Here is a 21,883-nt window from a genome sequence, read left to right on the forward strand (position 1 = left end):
TGATGTGTGGCGAGTGTCCTGGCGCACTATGGCAGCCGTTGAATCATCCAGGTAGGGCTGCACATTGGTGGTGGAGGAGGGGAGTCCCCATCACCTGTAAAGCGTTTTGAGTGGAGTATCCAAAAAAGCACTATATAAGCTAAGCAATTATTATTATTACTCACTACAACAGGAACAGAGATGCAATATAAAATTTTCCAGTGGTGTCTAAGAACCAATGTGCTTGTCAATTAGTTTTAGGGAAAAAGCACTGGATTATGTACAATTCCCTCGAGAGTGAGATACCGTATAGAACAATATTTTAGAAACAATGCAAGATACATTAATAGATGCAGCAACTTACATGGAAATCACCTTAGGTATTATTATTTAACTGTTTGCATTAGGTAGTAAATTCTCCTTTTAAACTAAGTCCTTATATAGTATAAATCTGCAGTCTTTTAAGCCACTAGGTATAACAGGTAACATTACTCACTCCTGAAGAAGGCTGAAGAACCAAAACATTGCATTTCTTCTTCCAATTTTTCAGACTGAAATTAACCTTAACTGCTTCCTGTATCTAGGTAAGTTCATTGATGAGTCTTGCAGCTTGGAAAACCTCTGGCTTAAAAACAGACGATGCCGATCATAATGCTGAGATACAGACGTTGAAAACTAATTGCTAAGACACTTCGCTCTTAGAAGCAGCAATGAATCTACCCTGTTTTCAATCTGGGCCACTGAGATAGAAGATTCAGTGTCTGCTGCTTTGAGTAATTCAAAATGTTGCAAAAAGGACACTTTCTGCAGCAGAAAGAGAAAGCCTACTGGTATCTATCAGTAAGTAGCTGAGTTACCTGGTTTTGCCTAGGAAAGGAAATTAACAAAAATGATATTTCAATAAAGGCAGCTGTGCACTAAATCCAAGTCCAATATTTTTAAAGTGAAGTCCTACTCTGACTTTTATTTATTGTGATTTATTGCGACAGCTGCAGAACATTTTAGTAGAAATCTATTAGGGAATCTTAACACAATTAGAAACACATAATACAGTATAGGTAGTTTTCGATTCATATGCCAGAAGCGTTTCTGAAAAACTTTGTGTAATAAAAAAGGCATAAGAAAACAACTAATTTCCCTTTAGAACGCTGCAAATAGGAAGGTTGCGTGTCAAGATCATTCCTAAGGGGACTGAAATTTTAAAAAATATATGCAAATATAATTAGGTAATATGTTTACATCATTACGGTAATAAAGTCAGAACTTTAGGAATGATTTTTTATCCTATTTTCTCTTATTATTCATCCATGGGACTTTTTGGTAGATAATGTTTTTAGTTTCAAGTCAAGTTTTAATACTGATGAGTCCAGCTTAACACTGACAGGGTTGTACTGTATATGCATTTTTAATTTCTTTTTCCTGTCCGTGGCAAAGGAAAAGCCCCCCAGATGTATTAAAAACAACTGCCTTCCTTAAAGCCTTTGCCACTGACCACATTTACTGCCTGTTGGTTGAAAATAATGGTAAGACCATTAAGGTGAATATTTTCCCCAAAAAAAGTATGTGCAATAATGTTGGCATTTAGTATCCAAGGAAAATCGAAATCCTTTAAATAAACAGAATGTAACAAGGCCCAGGTGCTGCGAGACAGTAATACTATCCACCACAGGACGTTTCCTAACCATACATATACACACATCCCGAACAAAGTATGGGTTTAAATGTTTTTCTAATCTAATGTGTTGTTGATCAGTTGAGTGGCTTTTAAATGCATACAGGGTAGATAAAACACACAGACTTTATATGAGCTTTATATACAGTATAAGATTTAAAATTAGTAATTTAAGACTAGAGATGAATCTAAAAAAATAAAAAGGATATAAAATAAAAATTGGTTTAGTGTTTAGGATGTGCATGTACAGTATGCTTACAATCATACAATGCTACATGTACAGTAATGTAGATTTTCAATTTTACGTTAAAAGTTTTTTTCCTCCCCATGTTTTCCAAACCAAAACCTGCTTTTCCACCTCGGTATTCTTCCACTACTGGAAATAAATAACCCTGCATTTTTCACCGCCAGACACCTGATGGAGTCGCCCTTCCCAAAGCCATTCTGTTATGCCTGAAGACTGAAAGGTGTGTTGCAAAACAAACGCTGATTGAATGATGTGGCGATGTGCCGTGTGAGCACAAAGCCCTCACTGTTATTACAATGAATAGCTTCCACACAAACAAAAAAACAAAATTCATTCAGTAGCTGCAGTGGCACTGTATTTATGCGAAAGCTTTTTAGTGAGTGTGCTGTGCCAATAAACTGTGCATCTGTACAGATAAAACGATCTTATTGTTTGTTGCGAATGCATTGCATACTCCGTAATATAACGAGATGACTCCAATTGCGGACTTTCTCTTTGCCGTCTTGATTGAAAGCTCGTCTCGTGGATCTGCACCACAGCCCTTTTAACACACTATGGCGACAAGCCAGATGAAATACCTTACGCTCTGCTTTTATTCATTTTGTTCCTTACTTTCGCAGACGGCGACGTTAACAGTATTCCTCTAGGGCTTTTCCTCGCGTGACACCGCAGCGCTCTTTGAAGCGCCTGCCCCTGCTCTTAACTTGGCTGCTCCCTGAGCCCATCTGGGTCACAGCCTCAACCTACCCCTGGCCTCTTTACCAGACAGAGATCCCACATCTGGCAAATCCAGCCGCCGCCCGATGCCACACTTTCAGCACTCTTCCTGTTTTTAAAGTAATAAAAGCCACGGGCAGATCTAAGCCTGTTCACATCAAACCCTTTCATTTATGCATTGTTTTTTCACGGTATCTAGCCTATTAAATTAAAGGCACAACCCCGTGGAATGGGAAAAATGCACCTTACCTGAGGGGGGAAAAACGAGTCGAGACGCGCTCACCGCCTAAAAGTCAAACTGCTGCTCAAGATCTCGGGTTTTGGGTGCACACCATGTTTTTCTGCTTTAATCCCATTTATTATCAGCTGCTTCTCAATATCTTGCACTGGAGGAGCCACCAGCACCAGTATTCTGAGATCTTAAAACTTAAATTAGTATGTCAGATCTCCAGCGAAACCAAATGATTTAAAAGGTTATAAATGAGCAAGTTATTCATGTCTACAGTAACAGGAATGTAACTTTTGAGTTACTGATTTATTAGGTATAACCTGTTAAGTGAATCAATAACTATGAATTTATACATAGCATAGCCATTAAAAACTGACCAGAAATATTATGAGAGGCACAGAAAAACAGCACATGTTTGGGACTGAGTATGAGTATGAAAGGGTGGAATAAAGCACAAGCAAAATGCTTCTTTAACAGGGTACTTCTTATTTTTGGCCTTCACGGACACCCGATTGTTTAGGCTTATAAAAGAAAAAAAAGGAGTGTTCTTTTAATGCATTTTGGTATTTTTTCACCTGAACAACAGGTTTTGTGATGATGAAGACTTTAAGGAGCGCCTTTTTTATACAAAACAAGCATTTGTAATTTCTGGGTGAAGCTAATTGCTCAAAGGTGACCGACAGCTTGACTACACGCAGAAAGCCCTCTTTTGGTATTGTAACGCTACATGGTTCAGGTGGGCACCCTCGCGTCCTGCCTACACAGGTCAGCCCTGCACTGTCGGGGACGCGGACCCGGACCTCCGGCATCACTCAACAGGGACCCAGCCTGGTGAGCTAAAGAGAGATCTCCTCCCAGCCCAGCGGCTGTGGTCCTGCTATTATAGGAAGGGCGGTGACGTCACCGCTCTGGTAAGCCGGTTCTTACACAGTCACTGTCGGCCATCAGCGTTACAGTTTATAGTAGAATGGCCTACTCCACCTCTTCCCAGCCACACCTTTCTATGTTTTCGATCTTCAGAGATCAACTTCTATAGCTCCCCATTTCAGCAGCCCCATCTCAACATTTCTGTTTCCATTAAAAATTACATGTCGAGTAAAAAAATTTTATGTTGCTCTGTTCCCTGAAATTGACATTACACTAGAAGATGAACAAGAAAGATTACAAATACAAAGGAGCCATTTGGACCATCAGCTGTTAAGTACCCTTATAAGCTATCCCAGAACCCCCCCGGTCTGCTTCATCCACATGTCTTGGGAGCTCGTCACAGGCTCCACCATTCCCTGTGAAAAGTAGTGTTTTCTGTCTGATGACTCTTAACAGTTGTAAACTCAATATCCAATTTTGTGCCTGGGCCCTTTCGTTGCTGCTTGAAGAGATTCTGTGAGCCACCTTGGTCAAAGTCTTTACCCAAATCGCATTAACTACTAACTACCAAAGCCTCCTTTCATCTGGGACCTTTCTTATGTTCTCTTGAGAAAACGAATTCATGCATTAATTAACTAATTTAGGACTAAGTCATGTATTGTTTAATTTTAACTAATTTCCCTAGATCTAAATCCTATGCTCATAACAATACTTTATATCCAAGCATTCTGTTGGCCAGAAAGTGAGCATGAACTACCAGGTTGTTTGCATACTGTACAGTACATTGCTTCTTCCTGTTTTTCAGGTTAAAAAGACTTGGTTACTTCGTCACTGTAGTGTGTCGGAGTATGATAGCCCCTTCAAAACAGGATTGCTCTCCTTTATACTGCCTTTTGTGCAGCAATGTCTCTCTTGTACTATGGTGACCACACGGCTTATTTAGCGTTGTGAAGGTTAAAGCAACATATTTTCTATTGAATGGTGAGCAATATTTTATACAGTTGTGGTAATCACATTATAGATAAAATTGCAGCTATGCAATCAGTCCAGAGAAAGAGCAACCTGATGCATCCTGGTATTTAAGGGGATGTCCTACACTTTCAGGATGTAGGAACTGAACTTCTTTAATCTTGAACAGGGATTATAGGGGACCAGACACAAAAATGCCTAATCCTCAAAGGCACTGACAAAGAAAACCCAGCAGATTTCTTCAAAAAAAAACAGTGAAACACAAACCGCATGGCACGTGAATCTGCGTGGAAGAGCTTTTAAAACCAAGACAAAACCAATAACAGAAGGCATTCCTGTACCCAAAGGTTGTGAAAGTGTGGAACAAGCAGCCCAGTCATTCTGTTGAAGCTGAAAACTTGGCTTCTTTCAAATCAAATGGCTGGAGAAGATCTTCGATTCAATTAACTACTAACTACTGAAGCCTCCTATCATTTGAAACTTTCTAACGTCTAAACGTTCCAATGACCAAAACTGAACGCAAAATTCCACCTGAGGTTTAACTCATGCATTGTTTAATTTTAACAAATTTCCCTTTATCTTAATACTACGCTCATAACAATATTCCCAAGCAATTTGTCGGTCAGAAAGTGAACACAAACTATCAGGGTGTTTGCTTCTTCCAGTTTGTGAATAAAAATACGGAAGAAGAAACTGTACAAAACTTGCAGAGGAAGAGTATATCAAAGAGACTATGGCATTGGTTATTTATCATAGCTTGTCTTTTGTTATTGTTCATGTTTTAATGCACTCAAACTCACATATTCTCACGGAAAATTTTGTTAACTTAAATCAGTGTTAACAGCAATTAAATATAGCAATGCAGCCCAACCATCATGTGATTGCAAAGCTGCTAAGCAAACAGGGGTAGCACCGAGATATCACTGTTCTAATCAAAGAATTAACACGTGTGTCAGCCAAGGGTTTAATGATTAAGAAAAGAAAAGAGACTTTCTGTGAACAGAATGTAACATATACAATTGAAGGAAATGCATTAAAATAATATAAATTACTTTTGCGCTTTTCATCAAAGGACATTTTTGCAATATGGATGAATATTGCAAAACATGGTCTTCTATATTTTATAAGGTGGTTTTGCAGTCTCGTTTAACAGAAGACTAAACAACAGCCCATATGAAAACATGTAGCCACATGCAAAACACATCTATTTAGGAGCCACTTGTAAATTACATTTGTCAAAGAGTCCTTCACAGCTGTTGCCAATTACACAGTGTGCTGCAGCAGATGGTATGGTTTACCAATACAGGACAGCAAAGGTCTTATCCTGCAGTTTAAAAACTGCAAGACCACTGACCTGCAGAGAATCTAACAGGTTCTACAACAATACACACCCTAAAAGTATAATAAAACCTTCTTAAAAATCTAACATGTCACACATATATATAATTAAGATGCCCACATTTGCCCAGTATCAAGTGTAACTTCCAAAAACTGTGTATTGAAATTTATACAATGCTTAATCATTTTAAGCTATTGATCTATTGATAATGCTTTCTTGCAGCACCTACAGTAGGTCAATGAAATTAGCTCTTCCTGATAAAAACACCAAAGGTCTGTTAGAATGACAAGACCCTGTCATATTTACAGCTCCTTACATCAGAGAAAAAAATTAGCATTACTCAAACAAGAGAAATGCTAATTTCTAATGCAGCATTTTAAAAATTATTTTAATTATTTTGACTCTCCTACTTAAGACTTCATGACTTGAATCAGGCAGATTAAATTTGTGAAAGTTTGTGAGGTGTACTTCAAATGACTGCATTTTGAATCTTGTATCAGCACACGCAAAACACTGCTGACCCTGACAATACTCTTGATGTTTATTTGATTGTGTTCTATTAAAATTATCTCATCCGAAACTGTGAAGCTTCTCAGGAGCTACAAATATTATGTTCAAAATGCTTTTTAAATTAAATTTAAACAACATTTAAAAAATAATAATTACATTTTTCTTAAATTTCAATCTGTACTGTGTTGATTGTCAGTACCGTGTTGACAGTCACAGTACAGCTTTGCATTACTGCAAGGTCTCCCAATTAGCATTAGAGAAAAGCTATATTTTCATGAGATAGCATAACCACTAGGGGAAGCTATTTGCATCTACAATGCATTTACATTTATGATATTTTTGTATGATATTTGAATGTTTTTTGTAAATTACTGCTTATCATTCATGTATAGTTGCATAACAAATGATTCAAGCTGCTGTGTTCCTAGGGCTTATGAAAAAGAGGTGGTATGTCTTATGAGGTTATCTCGGTTAACAACATTTGAAAATTAAATTTATGGGCTATGGTTTTATCTCTATCAACATCATACATTGAAATAGTTATTTTTCATCTGACAGTGTTTATTTTATTGTTCTTGTATATCGAAGTCCAACCTTCTGATAATGTTTTACTGCTTAGATTGTAATTTCACATTCTAAACATGACAAAACAGTTTCAATAAACCAGAAGCCTGCTCTCTGGAATTGTGAGCGACAGCCCTTTACACGCTAGATCCTAGTATCAGCTGAAGCCACAGAAACAACGTCCCTGGGACAGAAGGAGTAGGAATGACATTCTAATCATCATAATTAACATACAGGTGTTAATGTTGCACAACTGTGTTTTGCCAGTGGATAAAATACTTTGCAAATGTGTAAAGGTTTTTTGCAGCGCTCTCCATGGAAACAAACCTCAACAAGCTTTAGGAAAGATCTTGAAAGCTGTAGTTGCGGAGTTGTTTAATTAGAACAAAAAAATTGGAAGTTGAAAAAAATGGGTTAGCCACAAAAACAGAAAGAAGAATAAAGCCTACTTACTTTGTTAAATGTTCATTTGATTTAATAAGCCTTTTCTGATTGTAACTGAAACTACTAGATTTGACTCTCAGTCACCAAGGAAAAAAACTTGCTGCTAAGTATTGGTAAGATCCTTGGTAAGGATCTTACTGTAGTGATAATTGTTTCAGAGAAGCAGACTGAAAGAGAAGGTTTAGGGTTAAAAAACAAAATTGTCCTTGGTTTAGCCCCGAGCTGTCTACTTTAATTAAGCACAGTCTAACTTAGCAAAATGGTAAAATACTAAGGTGTCCATAAATGCCACTGGCTAGTTTTCATTCAGACAAACTAGATATAAATGTACACAGTGAAGCAACCAAATTCCCTCAATTTTGCAATGAAAGTTCATTACTGAATCGGAAGCACTAGCTGAGCTTTTCAGAAGTAAGAGCAATTAGTCTGCTGGTTACAATGTTATTGAAACATTTTTTTATAAAACTTGCTGTATTTTTAACATATGCTCCACTGAACCACTGATTAAATCTCTTTTTAAAAAAAAAACAACTTACTTCCCAGCAGATTTGAAATCTGCTCTTGTTCGGTCTCTTTCCAAAGGAAATAACAAAAGAGATGCTAACTGATATAGACCTGCATCCATTTTGTCTTGCCTTTCTAAGGTTGTGAAAAAGTTCTTCACAAGCAGGTAAGCTCTTTTTAGACAGTAGTTATATTTCATTTCATATGCAGTCTGGTTTTCATTACACTTGTCCAGCTATCTTTATAGTTTAAGGCTTTTGATATTGAACTGTAGATTATTCTTTTGAAAAAGTTGCATTGTATTGGTATTGATAAAAGTCTAACACAGGGTTTCAGAATTCCTATAGCCTATACTACAATATATAGAGTAGGTGGTTTAGTCTGATAAAATTGTTCTCATCTCTTCCAGGTATTAATGCAGTCTCAGGAGTTTCCTTCCCGAACAGTATATTTTTCTCAATCTCTACTGCCACCCTCATACAGTACATTGTACACCTATTATACAGACAATACTACCTTATACTTAGCTGGACCCACTTTATCATCAGTGATGACTAATTACAGTAGCACTTTCGTTTCAATAATAAAAATGTAGTGATAAAACCTAATAAAACTCCATTTAAAATATTCAATAAAATGAAATGGCTTCACTCACTTAGTAATACTCACCAACTTTTTCACTTGACAAAAAAATAAGGCAGGATCAGTTTATGGCTTATAAAAACCAAGGCGGCTGGTTGATTAATGTTTTAACTTTCAAAATTCAAAGTTCATATTTTTTTTAATTTATTTTTATTTTTTAATTCCAGGCTAAGACTTGTATTATGGTTTCCTTTATTGCAATAAAGCTAATTTTACACATTTCTATAGGTATATACAGTACAAGTCAAATGTGTTTTCCATCTTTGACCAAGGTGACAAAGCCTGAAAAGCTGTTTTAGTGAACTTGATGTCTTACAGTATACTTTTCCAGAAACATGGGTTAAATAAAGTATTGCTTAACATTTACATATGGCAACATGACTAATGGTTCACACTGCTGAATCACTGAGATCTTTAATTGAGGTAATACCTTTACATTTTCATATTATACTTAAATTCTCTGTACCATCTTACCAGCTAAGATGTCGTTCCTTGATCAGATTGAACCTTTGAACAAGTCTTTTCAATTTACCACTACCCATGACTAGAGCAATCTGCAGTATAAACCATCTACTGTAGTGTCAGAGGGCATTTTCAGCCATGTGATTAAATCCTTTCTGTCTGACACTCGCACTTACTAACTTTGCCACATCCTGTTATGCTGTGGTTCGAGCAGGGAGCTGCAATCAGTGTGCGTTGACTACAGGGGAACAAGCTAATTCCACACTGAAAGGAAGAGAAGTACCTGTTATGCCATGTCCTGTTATGTTACTTAAATTGGATTGATCGTTCTTTTCTGTCCCTGGTTTGTGCTCTGTGCAATGATGCTGTCCAGCCTTTTGGCCAGATTGTCACTGTAAATGAGAATTTGATCTTAACTGACATTTTTGGTTAAATAAAGGATTATTTTTTCCATACAGAAAATGAACTCAATCTCCTTTAAAATAAATCATCTGGCTACTGCTTTTATCCAAGGTGACTTACGTTTGTATCCATTTAACCAGCTGGGAATTGTACCATACCTATGGGAGTGAGGGCACAACAGCAATGGTTCAACAATACTCCAAACTGCCTCCTTAATTCAATAGCGATCAGTCCTGTAAATATTTATAAATGACACAAATTCTCCTATTCAAAAAATACTTTCTAAAAAAGTTATTTCATTAATACAGGACAGTATGATACTTCACAAATTAGTCCTTTTCCAAAGCAATGTAATATAGTCTTCACCATATACCTTAGTAGAAGGATTTAGCTATTAGTTTCCATATGGCTAAAGTCTCTAAACTATTCAAAAGGTCTCCTCAGGACAGTGACCATTCTAACAGCACTAAAAAAGAAAAAAGTAACGGCTTTTGTCTGAAGATACAAAGTCTCCCACTAATACAGCTTTGAGTGACTGTCTCAGAAACAGGAGGTTTAACAGCCTGTCCAGGGAGGAAGAGCTAATTCTCTTAGCTCTGCCTTTTTCACTGTACCACAACACGTTTGACAAGCTTAAACCCAAGGAATGTACACCCACATTCACTTGTTACACAAGAGGGACAAATAAAAACACCTTATTCAAAGAGCCGACATAAGACTGATTCCAAGTGCATCCAAAGTAAATAATGCTCGTTAACTCTATCAACATTATTCTACAGTCATAATGTACAGACCTTCTCTGGCGTTAGACTACAGCCTGTTCCCTGCACTGGCTTTTAACAGAGGCTCAAACCTGACCTTGAACTTTATCTTTCCATGCTACTGTCTATCTTTGATACAGCATTCCTGTCCCACAAGGTCTTTAATAGACATTCATGAAGTTAATGGTTCATACTCTATACAAAGCAAAATAACTAAAGAGGTGCACAAAGAAAAAAATATATGTTGCAAGAAAGGCTTCTCAGGCCGTATTTTTATAATTGAAGGATCAGCAAGTATGCATATCTCAAATTGACTAGGACTCAATGAAAATCTCATTATTTTAAAAGAACAATTAAATGATGCACAGGAATAATAATAGTAACAGTAATAAGTAACAGTAAATTATTTGTAAGTCTCAGGCATTAAGGGTGAGCTGCCTAAAGTTTCTGGTGACACGGTTCTGCAGTTGACTCAAACAGCTGGGGCCTGGGTTCAATCCCTGGGCTGCTATCTGTATGGAGTTCACATGTTCACCCTGTGTTTGTGTGGGTTTCTTCCAGGCCCTCTGGCTTCCTCCTTCAGTCCAAAGACATACAGTACTTGCAAGTTAACTGGCTTCTGGGAAAACAGGCCCTGAGAGTGTGCGTGTCTGTGTCTCTGTGTGCTGTGTGATGTACTGGCGTCGTGTCTAGGGTGTATCCTGCCTATTGCCCATTAGTTGCCGGGATAGGCTCTGGCTCCCCCATGACCCAGTATTGGATAAAGCGGTTGGAAAACAGATGGAATCATTTTAATTCTTCTTTTAGATGGGCTCAGAGTGAGCCCCTGCAGTAGTAGAACTACTTGTTGAGTACTATAGCCTGGACATCACAAGACTGAGTCCAGACCAGCAAATTACTGGACCAGGACTCTCTCAGTGAAAACCAGTCCTGCAATGTCCTGGATACCTGCAGGCTACCAGACTCAGGAACTGTTGCTGTGAGATGAAATGTCAAGCAACAATTAGAGATTCCAAAAGACTTTTTATGCCTTTAATTTCTTAATCAGTCATCGGCAATTTGTGTGGCTCACTGATTCAACATACAGTAAGTGCAACAGAAATAAGATACACAACTAGAGAGACAGTTCTATTTTAGGTCATTACTTTCCACAGTATGGACTTTCAGACAAGAGTCTATGTTGGACAACAAGCTTCGGGAATCCTGCCTGACTTCAAGCCTATTCAGCCCTGAGGTCACCTGACCATCTTAATGTCTGTCATCCTTAAAGAAAAAAAAACTTCACCCTCTTTATCCCAATGGAAATGTAATCATAAGCACTATTCACAACTTAACGTCTCAGTACACTCTTCCTATTCCATGGCCTTGAATTGCTGAAGCAACAAGTAAGCTGTTAATTAGAGTGGATACTGGAGGCATTAAGAGTCGCCTGCCAACATCTATTAACAGTTCTTCAGCAGTGTGTTTACCAGATTAAACACAAAAGAAAGGCCTGCTGCTGCCTGCTTGTTCTGATCATGGGGATCTGGAAATTGTAGCCATAGATTAACAGGACCATTATAATCCACAGTCACCAGAACCTCTTTAACAAAGCAGTGAAGTGTCTAAAAGTAATGGATGACTCATTGCCTGGCCTATCTCCCTTTACCGTATGCAATTCACTTCATTTGAAGTCAAAAGAGATCAGCTGAAGCCCCAAACCAGTTGTTCTACTGAAATTTGAAATTCCCATCTGACCAACAGATATGCCAAGGGTGCAAACAAAAACAGCTTTCTTCTGCAATATAAACTGCGTAAGACTGCATTTTTTGTCTGACTAATTGGCTGAGGAAGATGGGATCCAAACTGAAGTAAAATAATAAATTTTACTCTTCACATGATCTGTGTCGACCGTAGGAAGAATGTTCATTTATTTAGCAGATGCTGTTATCCAAAGCATTGCACGTTCAGATCCACCGCACTAAACTGTATTATCCATAAATCACCCATAGATGTTGAGAAATACCAAAAACATACACAATTGGAGAAATTCTCTTACCGTTGCCGACAGCGCCAGACAGACAAAAGTGAACTTTTTGATGTGTGATTTGGTCACTGTTGTCCCACTGTTGGTCAGTTTATTGCTCGGATTATTCTAGGGGAAAGAGGAGATTTTGTTAATTGTCATTTAGACTAGGATTTCTCAATTGGTATGGTTAGCTAATTTCATAGGCAAGGGGAATAATTAAGATCATTACCATCATATTACTCTTGAGTGGGGGGAAAAAAAAAACACCTTCCTTCTGGGTGGTAATTTAAGTAAAGCCTGGCTTTCATCCCAAATCATTTTAACAAAAGTGCAGAGACCAAAAGGCTCAGATGAAAAGGGATGATGACCCCATAATTAATTACTCTGAAGAACAAATAGCAGTTATTTTTTACTGTTGATATTTGTCATTCAGTAGTCTTCACATACAGTACAGCTTACCAGAAATTACATACAGCAATGAAAGGCATTCTCCCTTTGTTCCAACCACAAAGTAAGACAAGTTATCTACATTTATCATGTGTCAGTGATGTAGTGTAACACAGCCTGTGATTCACATCAAATTATACCTGTAGTTTTCAGCAATTATTACAGTATCCAGGTTTCTTTACACAAGACTACCGTGTTATTTTAGGTCACTACTTAAACTATACTGTAGTCATTCTTTCTTTTTCTGCCGAGTAATAACTGTGACGTATGTCAAAGAAAACCCTTTGATTTATTTATTAAAAGCAATTGCAACATACTGCATCATCTAGAAAAAAACATTAAGAACAGCATACTCTGAAGGCACGTGAGGTCGTGACCTCCCTCAATCATTTTAACTTGCAGCTCTGTGGTTGAAGACGCATGTTTTCTAGTCCTTTAACTCGAGATTATAATAAACATTGGAGGTGGGGGTTCAAAAAGCAGCATTACGGCAATAAAGGTGATAAAGCAACTACTGCTGCAGCACTGAGGGAAGTTCAATGAAAATTAACAGTTCAGTAATGCTTTGAGAATGAGTCATGGAGGTCATTGCAGAACACACTGTATGGAAAAAAGCTTGATTGTCACAAGACACTTACATCACACCCTTTGTTAATGACTACATAGCAAGAATTTGTTACGGGGAAACAATTAGCTACTAGCAAGTAAGTTATCTAGATGTTTGAGTAGGGAGCTGTATCAGCATGCGTAGGCTGCAAGGAAACAGGTAAAGGTTCATTCCATGCTGGAACGTAAAGAAAAGAAATCAACAACACATCAGGATATCATTCAACCACAACAAAACTTCAACCAAATGTATGAATTATTGACGTGCAATTTTTTATAAACTGTGATACGTCTAAAGCATTTATTGGACAAGTATGTGCAGTCTTTTAGTTATGAGCAAAAGTGCTAAACACCATCTTTAAGGACTACATTGCTTCCTTAGCATATATACTGTACCAAGCTTCTGGTATAAGGTGAAAACACCAGTTAAAAGAATGAAAAAGTGTTTTAATTTCACACATAATGACACCTTCAGATCACAGTAATTTGGGAAGGTCAAACAATATTTGTTTAGTATTAGAAGAGTACCCCTGACCCTTCTCAGTGATAAACAAGTAGGTTTTTTCACTGCGTTACAGATAATAACCTACTACAAAAATAAATAACAATTAGCAGGAAATAAGAAATGAATAAGAGGTTTATTCAGCACTTGGCTACATTAAATTCTAATATAGTTTATTACACTCTATTCCTGTTTCTCCATTTCAAAATGCTCAGATGACTAGTCTTTTCTTACTGTGAATGTAAAAATGTTTCTCTTCGCATTATTATAAAGACTTGATAGGGAAATATTTTTTTTTTTATTCAATTTGCCAAATATTGTAAATGAGCAAAATTATGTACATTGGTGAAAAACAGGACTTGGAAACACAGGAATCAACACCAGCAGGTTGCAGACATTATACATGTACCATCAAGACCCGTAGGAGTAGATTTTGATTAACCGGTAATCTTGACATGCTTTACACATCTGTAATTAAAATATCTCCAAAAACATTTATTTTATTTTCATTTCCACCATGTAAAATGCTTGGGGTACACCTATAAATTGTGTACATATAAAATCCCATACGGTACATGCAACAAACATCGATTAAGATAATCATTTGTTAGGTTTTTAAAGCCTCTCAGTGTATATATAAAATACGGCTTGGAATTTCTAGTGCAACTTAAACATTATTAAAGTGTCACTATAATTAAAAATACTACTAATTAAATATACTTCTGCATATATTTATTGCAATTATTTTATTGCAATATGATTGCCATATCAAACAATGAACCACTAATAGCTTATATCCACAAATAATGAATGTTTGAAACCCCTCACTCCCAGGTCTAGATCTTGCTGTTTTTACAGTTTTGTATGTTTTTTTATGTTTTTAATCATCAGAGCTACTAATTGTTTGCAGCCTCTATTTTGCTGCTGTGAACATTTCATAATATTTACAGCTAAATACAGCTCCTGCTGAACTAGAAACAAACATTTGCTGTAACAGCCACCTCAAAGGCTGTTATTACCAGACCCATGATTTACTGTACCTCGGAGACACCTATAAACGTTTGTTTTCAAGAAAACCTGGAAGGGCTCTTCCATACTTCTGAAAGCCACAGAAAACAAAACCTTTGCAGCAAAGGTGCATCATACCTTAAATGTAGGCACAAATTAAGCGAACAGGCAGCCTCAGCTTTGTTTCCCGTTCTTTATTTTTGCAATAACACTTATAAAGAGTTGCATGCAGACATTGAGAAGTGGTGTTCTAGCAACTCTTCAAATATTTAAAGAACGTTTTAATTTGCATTTTATTGCGATCTCTGCAGACTCAGCTAGGTCTCTTCTGGAGAGCGTATTCTGTCACACAAACACAAACCTAATAAAATAACTGAAATGCTCCCAACTGCATTTGTTGCAGGGAGGTAAAAATGTGCTTGTCAAACAGAGCACAGCTGCAGTCTGTAGCAGGCAGTTCCCCATCCTTAGAGAATTAGAAAGTACTGGCCTTTGTAACAAAATAGAGAAACAGCATTCACAGTTTCAATATGCTCTATATTTTTTAAAATAAAAACTGAAAGAAGCTGACTTTGCAGATGAAGTTTTTTTCACTTTAAGATTAAAGTTTCATTACATTATTTCAAGAAATAAATGTCTTTCCAGCTTTCCTCAAGTAAACGCAAAGGATGTATTTGTGCTTTAGTACAAGAGCAGGTGTAAATCTATTTGAGTCCCAAGATGTTTCTTAATCATTCTCATCTAAAACCTGTAAAAGGTGCACATTCACCATAAGACAAGCACACAAACGTTTTTCTTTTACTTGTCAAAACACGTTCAAAACCCTGTTTGCATCTTTCTAAGCTGCTTTTGTTGAGGTTCTTTTGTTGTGGTAACCAGAAAGCTTCATCATATCCGATAAGGTTCCAAAATCGATTAAAAGACAGACAGAATCTACTATTAAAAGATATTTTTTTCAATGTACAAAGAGAGGTTAAAGGTTTCAGCCATTTTGGGTATAAAATAGAACAATAATAAATCTACCAAAATGAACCCAACCTTGTGGAAAATGACCATGTTCCTTACCTTGTCAAACGCAGGATAGACTGCTCTCAGTTCAGTCAGCCAGCCATAAGGCATGTGACCCACAGGGTATGTTGCAGTCAGAACCGCAACTGCCTACACATTCATAAAACACACAAAGAGAGGTCAGGAAAACAGTTTTGGCTGTTTTACAGCTTTTTTTGAGTGAATTTTCTGCTTAGTCAAAACATCTAAGTTTTTCATTTGGTCCATGAAAGTATTGCAAATAATGGAACTTAACATTAACCATGTGTATTATACAGCGCTGTGGCCACAGGAGACGTGGTGGCTTGCACTCACCTCCATCCCACTGTAGGATGGAGGTGGTGTAGAAGATAAACAAAATCAAGGTTGCTTTTGTTGCCGCTAAGGTAAGGCAATGGACAGAAATCCATGACATGAAGAAACAAGGGAGATCAGGTCATAAGAATGTGAAACTGCTGCAATTCAATAAGCAGCAAAAACATCTGTTAAGAGTGACAATTTCAGCCTCAGACCTTTGATATATATGCAGCACCACGCTTAACTTGGCGTCAATGTTACAAAAAAGCAATTGCTTCAATCAGCATTTTTGTAGACAAGAAATATAATGCAACTGAAGTTCAATGTCCACATGTTTCACCTGCATTTCACCTACATGCTGTTAAAGCAGGGCTGTATAAAAATTACCAATTATTTTATAGCTCCGAGGACACAATGTACAGATTTGTCTATCCATGTTAATACCTTTAGGTACAATAGCATTAAAGATCATACATATTAGGAGCTATAAAAGTGTCTTTCTTATCTAATAAAGGAAGCAGTCAGTCATCAATGCACATATAATGGCTAACTGAGCCACAATGTATTGTTAATTGTTCAATTTCCTTCTTGTTGTGACATTCATTTTCTTTAAACCATCTAATTATGTGCAATATGATTATCATTAAATTATAACAAGGAAAAGAGCTTTGACAAAAGATAGCAAGATTTGAAACATTTCTTCAATCATAAAGAGCTTAATAATCTTCCTTAAAGACATCACATTAAACAAAGTGGCAAACAAAATGCTGAAAAGTATCCAAGCAAAGGGCAACACTATAGTTAAAACATGTTTTTTTATAGAGGTTAGCACTTGTTTACAGGCAAAATACTTCTTTGAAGCAGGTGGTACCGTCATGGGGGGAATTCAGACTGCAGACGATACGCTGCGTGAATATAAAGTAGCCTGACCAGCTGATTCATATCAGATAAATGGTCCTGTTTTGGCAGGTCAAAACTAGACTGTTCTACAGTAAATGAGCAAATTCTCAAAACCTAAAACAGAAGAGAGCACTCTGGTACTGGATATTTATATTTTATTCTGCAGGTTATACTATGGAGCAACATTTATCTTCACACTAATATCTGCCTTCCACAGACTGTGTAAGGAAAAATAAAATACAAAACTATGTCTGAATGATGGCGCTTAATCTTATCTTGAAAAATGAACTCAAGAACTCCTCCCCACTGATAGCTTTGCAAGGTGTGAGGTGGGCTTTCTGGCGCGCTATGGCTGCTGTCACATCATCCAGGTAGGGCTGCACACTGGTGGTGGTGGAGGGGAGTCCCCATTACCTGTAAAGTGCTTTGAGTGGAGTGTCCATAAAAGTGCTATATAAGTGTAAGCAATTATCATTATTATAATTATTTTCTGGTTCTTCAGCTATATGTTAGGCCATTCTTCATGTTATACAAGTGTAAGCAATCATTATTATTATTAACAAAAGTATGTTTCCAGTGTCCTAACTAAGCCTTTCCAGCACAAAAATAAACTGCAACAAAATCATCACCATACCTTGTAGAGTGTCCCAAGAAAATTGCTCCAATGAGCCCTTGGGAGCTCATTGAAAAGAAAAGGGCAATGCATACCTGGGTGTGGTATGAGACACTCACCTCAGTGGCTGCTGAGCTACCTTTGAGATCTCGGGAGACAAACAGATTGACAATCGGCCGACTTATACGCTGGGTGGCAAGAATCAGGGCCAGGGGCCACCAGAAGCTCAACATTTTATTGATCGTGGCGTCTCCCTAAAACACAGAAGTGTCGGCGTCAGTGATCTCTGTTGGTGTAGGATGAAAAGAAAAAAAAAAGAGTGTGATGGGGGAGAACAATTGCATCAGCCAGCTACTCACTGGCTCAGTGCTTTGCGTGACATGACTAGCACACCATGTTTTCACAAAAGAAAGCTCACATTCACTTAAAAAGCAGCTGCAAAAAGATTTACAGGTATACTCATCCTCTACTGACTGATGCTTAATTTTCTTTTCTGTAAAAATGGTACACATTTCATTAAACAAAGCCAATTTTCCATTAAGCATTCTGTCCTAGTAACTATTCATTGACATGCATGATTTAGGAATCATATTAATGCTAAGGTTGTTCAATTCAAGACACTGAATATTACATTCACTTACTGTTTTGTTTGCAAGATCAATTTGCCATGTATTTCTCAATTACAGACAGCATTACTCAAGTTAACTCAGTAACCATGGAGACTATAACACCAACGGGAAACATAAAGAACCTAAGAACACTGGCACACACAAACTGGCAACCCGGCTCATTTAGTCCAGTTGGTTTTTAGTAGCCAATTGATCTAAGAGTTTCCTCCAGCTCCTTCCAGGGTACTGGCTTCAACAACATGGCAGGATAGCTGGTTCGCGACATCCGTGACATGAATAAGAAATAAGTTCCAGGTTAAGAGGCTTTCAAGGACAAGTTTGTCCAGAAGTATATGAAGCTTAATGAAAAAGCAAACAGAGGCACTAAAATAAAGAAACTTGCCTTGTTTTCACTGTGGTGGGTTAGGCCACAATGCTTCCCATCCTGTAGAGCAATAATTAAAGCCACACCAGACTGTTTCCTCATTAGTGGTGTTTTGCTTTATAAGAATGGGAGGTAGACCAAGCAGAAATAAACACTCAAGGCTTTATGCAACGGCTATAAATTTCAGAAAATGGTAAACAAGTGGTTATAATCATCCATTTTTCATGTTATTAGATTTCTGTTTTTTTGAAAATCCTAAAATTATATGAGACTTATCATTCCACAGTAATTTTCCACACCAACTCTTCTGATTCAGTACAAAACTGGGATAATTTGAGAAGCTAACTGAGAGTGACAGAGGGAAGGATACAAAAGCCAGCAGACTTTAAAACTGTGAGGCCTCAAATGACTTTAAGGCTTGATTCCAAATTGCTTCTCCCATCACAATTCCTACAAGTAAGGCATGAGACATTTCTAGGCGTTGATTATAGTCAAATGTTAGTGGTAAGTTTTATATAGACAACAGAACACCAAAGAAAAACAATGAAATATGCAATATCCACTACACTTTCACTATAATCCAGGTCGATTGACTCAAAAATGTGATCCCAAAACTTCTTAACTGGGACAGTAATACAGTACTGGAATATTATTATTGTATTTTAAGCATAATGACATTCCAGGAAAGTGTGAAATAACAATAAGAATAAAAACATTATCAGCATACAGATGGATACTGGGGGGATATAGGAAACCATCAATTCATCCATCAGCAATCTGTTCCTGGTAGAGCCTATCCTGAAGACACAGGGATACACAGGATACTTCTCAGGATACACAAACACACGGTGGCAATTTAGAGACTCCAGGTAACCAATTCTCCAATTAAGAACATGTCTTTGGAAGGTGGGAGGAAATCTAATCTGGTGAGAATATGCAAACTCCACACAGAAAGTGCCCAGGTCAGAAACACATTCTGCACCCAAGAGCTGTGAGGCAGCCACCACCACACACCCCTGCAGTCCCGCATTCAGCTACAGCAGTGAAAGAAACCCCCCATCAATCCATCCTAGAAATCCCTGCCCTTGCAATAATTTCATTTCACATATAAAGAGGTTTCACAAACTTTATGTATAACTTATACATAACTTAGTACGAATAGGAGATTTCTATGATTACTATTCAGCTGCTTAAGATGCTCTGATTTATAGAACTTGTCTGCAAAAAAATAATAAGTCTAATGTCTCACTGAAAGTCAGAAGAACTTTCCAGTCAGACCACTGAAGGAGAGTCCAGTGATTTTAGAGGACCTACCCCCACTTCGGGTCCACTGGAGTCAGGGATGATATCGTGAATGTTCCTGTAGTATCCCAGGCCCACGATGGTGAAACGCACCAGTGCTCCCATGTACAGAGACAGGATAGGGATGAGTAATGGCTCTATGCACTCCAGGTGACTGTGAAGCAGGATGGCAACGAACACGATCTGGAACAGCAGAAACAGAGCTAAACAAAGCTGAGCCAATGGAAACCATACCCATTTCTACATCATAGGCATCTGCTTCCCTCAAGTCCGTGTAACAATTAACATTGATGACAGATTATCACAGCATACAGCATCTGTGACCTGCTCTCTGAAAGACTTCTTCTGAGAAGGTTTTTTTATTAACATTAGTATCACACGTGGCATTGTTTGAGCTCACAAGTACATAAACGTCCCAACGGAGACCCTATGCATATTTCAGAGTAGCGTTGACTTGTTTTTCCAATTTAGGTCGCTCTCTAAATCAGTGCAAAGACTTCACAGAAACACACTTCCCTCGCAGACACAGCAACACCCTTGTTTCTTTCATTCTGTACAGTGGAGGAATCAGAAATATAATTATGTATCAAAAGGTTAGAAAGGGGATGCATATGAGCTTGAGAACGGCAACGGGACACAAGAAGAGGTTCTGCCCTGTACAGCACGAAAAAAAACAAACAAATATTTCATCAGTGGAGCCTCTTTCATGTGACATACTGAATCTAATACATGATTTTCCTTTTTTCAACTATTTTTTACTTAGAATATATTATTATGTGAACCTAGTAGATACATACTTTTGTATCATAGTACTACTGTATATACAGTATAAGAGAGATTGGGGTTAAATGTATGTGCTATCATGTAATATTCTTTAGGCTTGTCTTAAAATCCAGTTAACTAATTGAACAGAAAATGTGATGTACAGCATCCTTAAAATTCCCTTTCCCACATATTCTCTGATTACAGGCATTTCCCTCAAAATGCCTGAAGACAGCCAAAACGTTGTGTTTTTCAATGTAGAATTAACCTTTCCTACTTCCAGATTTAAAACTTAGCTCCAAAATTTAATATAGCTCTGAGCAGAAGGTAATATCACTGAGGAACTGGAACAATTAGTATAACATAGTATATAGTTTTAGCTATACCTGAGCTACGACATCAGATATGGATGCACAACCCACTAGCAAGCTGTATTTGTGTTTCAGAAGGATGCCAGCATGGGTCCAGGCCTGCAACAACACAGATTAAACATTACTGAAGGGCCTACAGACCATCATAAACCGCTCAAGGTGTTGAATCCCAAAACAGATGACCCACACAACACTTAAGGTAACACAGAAAACAATTCTTTTTTCATAATTTACAAATAAAATCCATAATACAAGACAGACAAAAACGACCATATACTGTAGTACTGTATATACAGTAGACAAAGTTTAGCTCTGCAGCAAACAGTATCAGGAATTAATTCAGAGAAAGTTGACATTTGTGGTGTGACATTACTTTATCTATAAATTCTTGTCATTTTTTGCCTGTCAGTATGAGGCTAAAACCTACTTAAGAACCGTAGGAATACCTGTCACTTTAAAATGACACTGCCAAATAGGTTACTTGGAAACAAAATGTGAATATTCAGTGAGATATCTTACACCATGTTTTGACAGCCTAGTGCACTTTATCTTTCATTTATATAAAATAAAAAAACAACAAAGAAGTATCTTATCTGTTGTTGTGAAGACTAAACACAGGTTTTTTGGAACAAAAGGATTTAAAAAGGTGTTTTATGGTATTTTTGCTAATATGAATATACATGTATGAAGAACCACATGCATAACTTATTTACAGCTTG

The 21,883-nt window shown here is 37.3% G+C and overlaps 1 protein-coding gene across 2 annotated transcripts in view; it reads right to left on the reverse strand.

The window, feature by feature from the left end:
• Positions 1-21,883, reverse strand: part of ankhb (ANKH inorganic pyrophosphate transport regulator b) — a 52,660-nt gene that overhangs the window by 13,757 nt on the left and 17,020 nt on the right. For both annotated transcript variants that reach the window (XM_015354438.2, XM_006634317.3), the window contains 5 exons: positions 21,180-21,263; positions 20,044-20,214; positions 17,856-17,990; positions 15,945-16,037; positions 12,347-12,442 (listed from right to left, as the gene is read on the reverse strand). In XM_015354438.2, the coding sequence (XP_015209924.2) occupies positions 12,347-12,442; positions 15,945-16,037; positions 17,856-17,990; positions 20,044-20,214; positions 21,180-21,263 (579 nt within the window). The remainder of the gene's footprint in view (positions 1-12,346; positions 12,443-15,944; positions 16,038-17,855; positions 17,991-20,043; positions 20,215-21,179; positions 21,264-21,883) is intronic.

Source organism: Lepisosteus oculatus, chromosome 6 (assembly GCF_040954835.1).
Source record: "Lepisosteus oculatus isolate fLepOcu1 chromosome 6, fLepOcu1.hap2, whole genome shotgun sequence".
NCBI classification, from domain to species: Eukaryota; Metazoa; Chordata; class Actinopteri; order Semionotiformes; family Lepisosteidae; genus Lepisosteus; species Lepisosteus oculatus.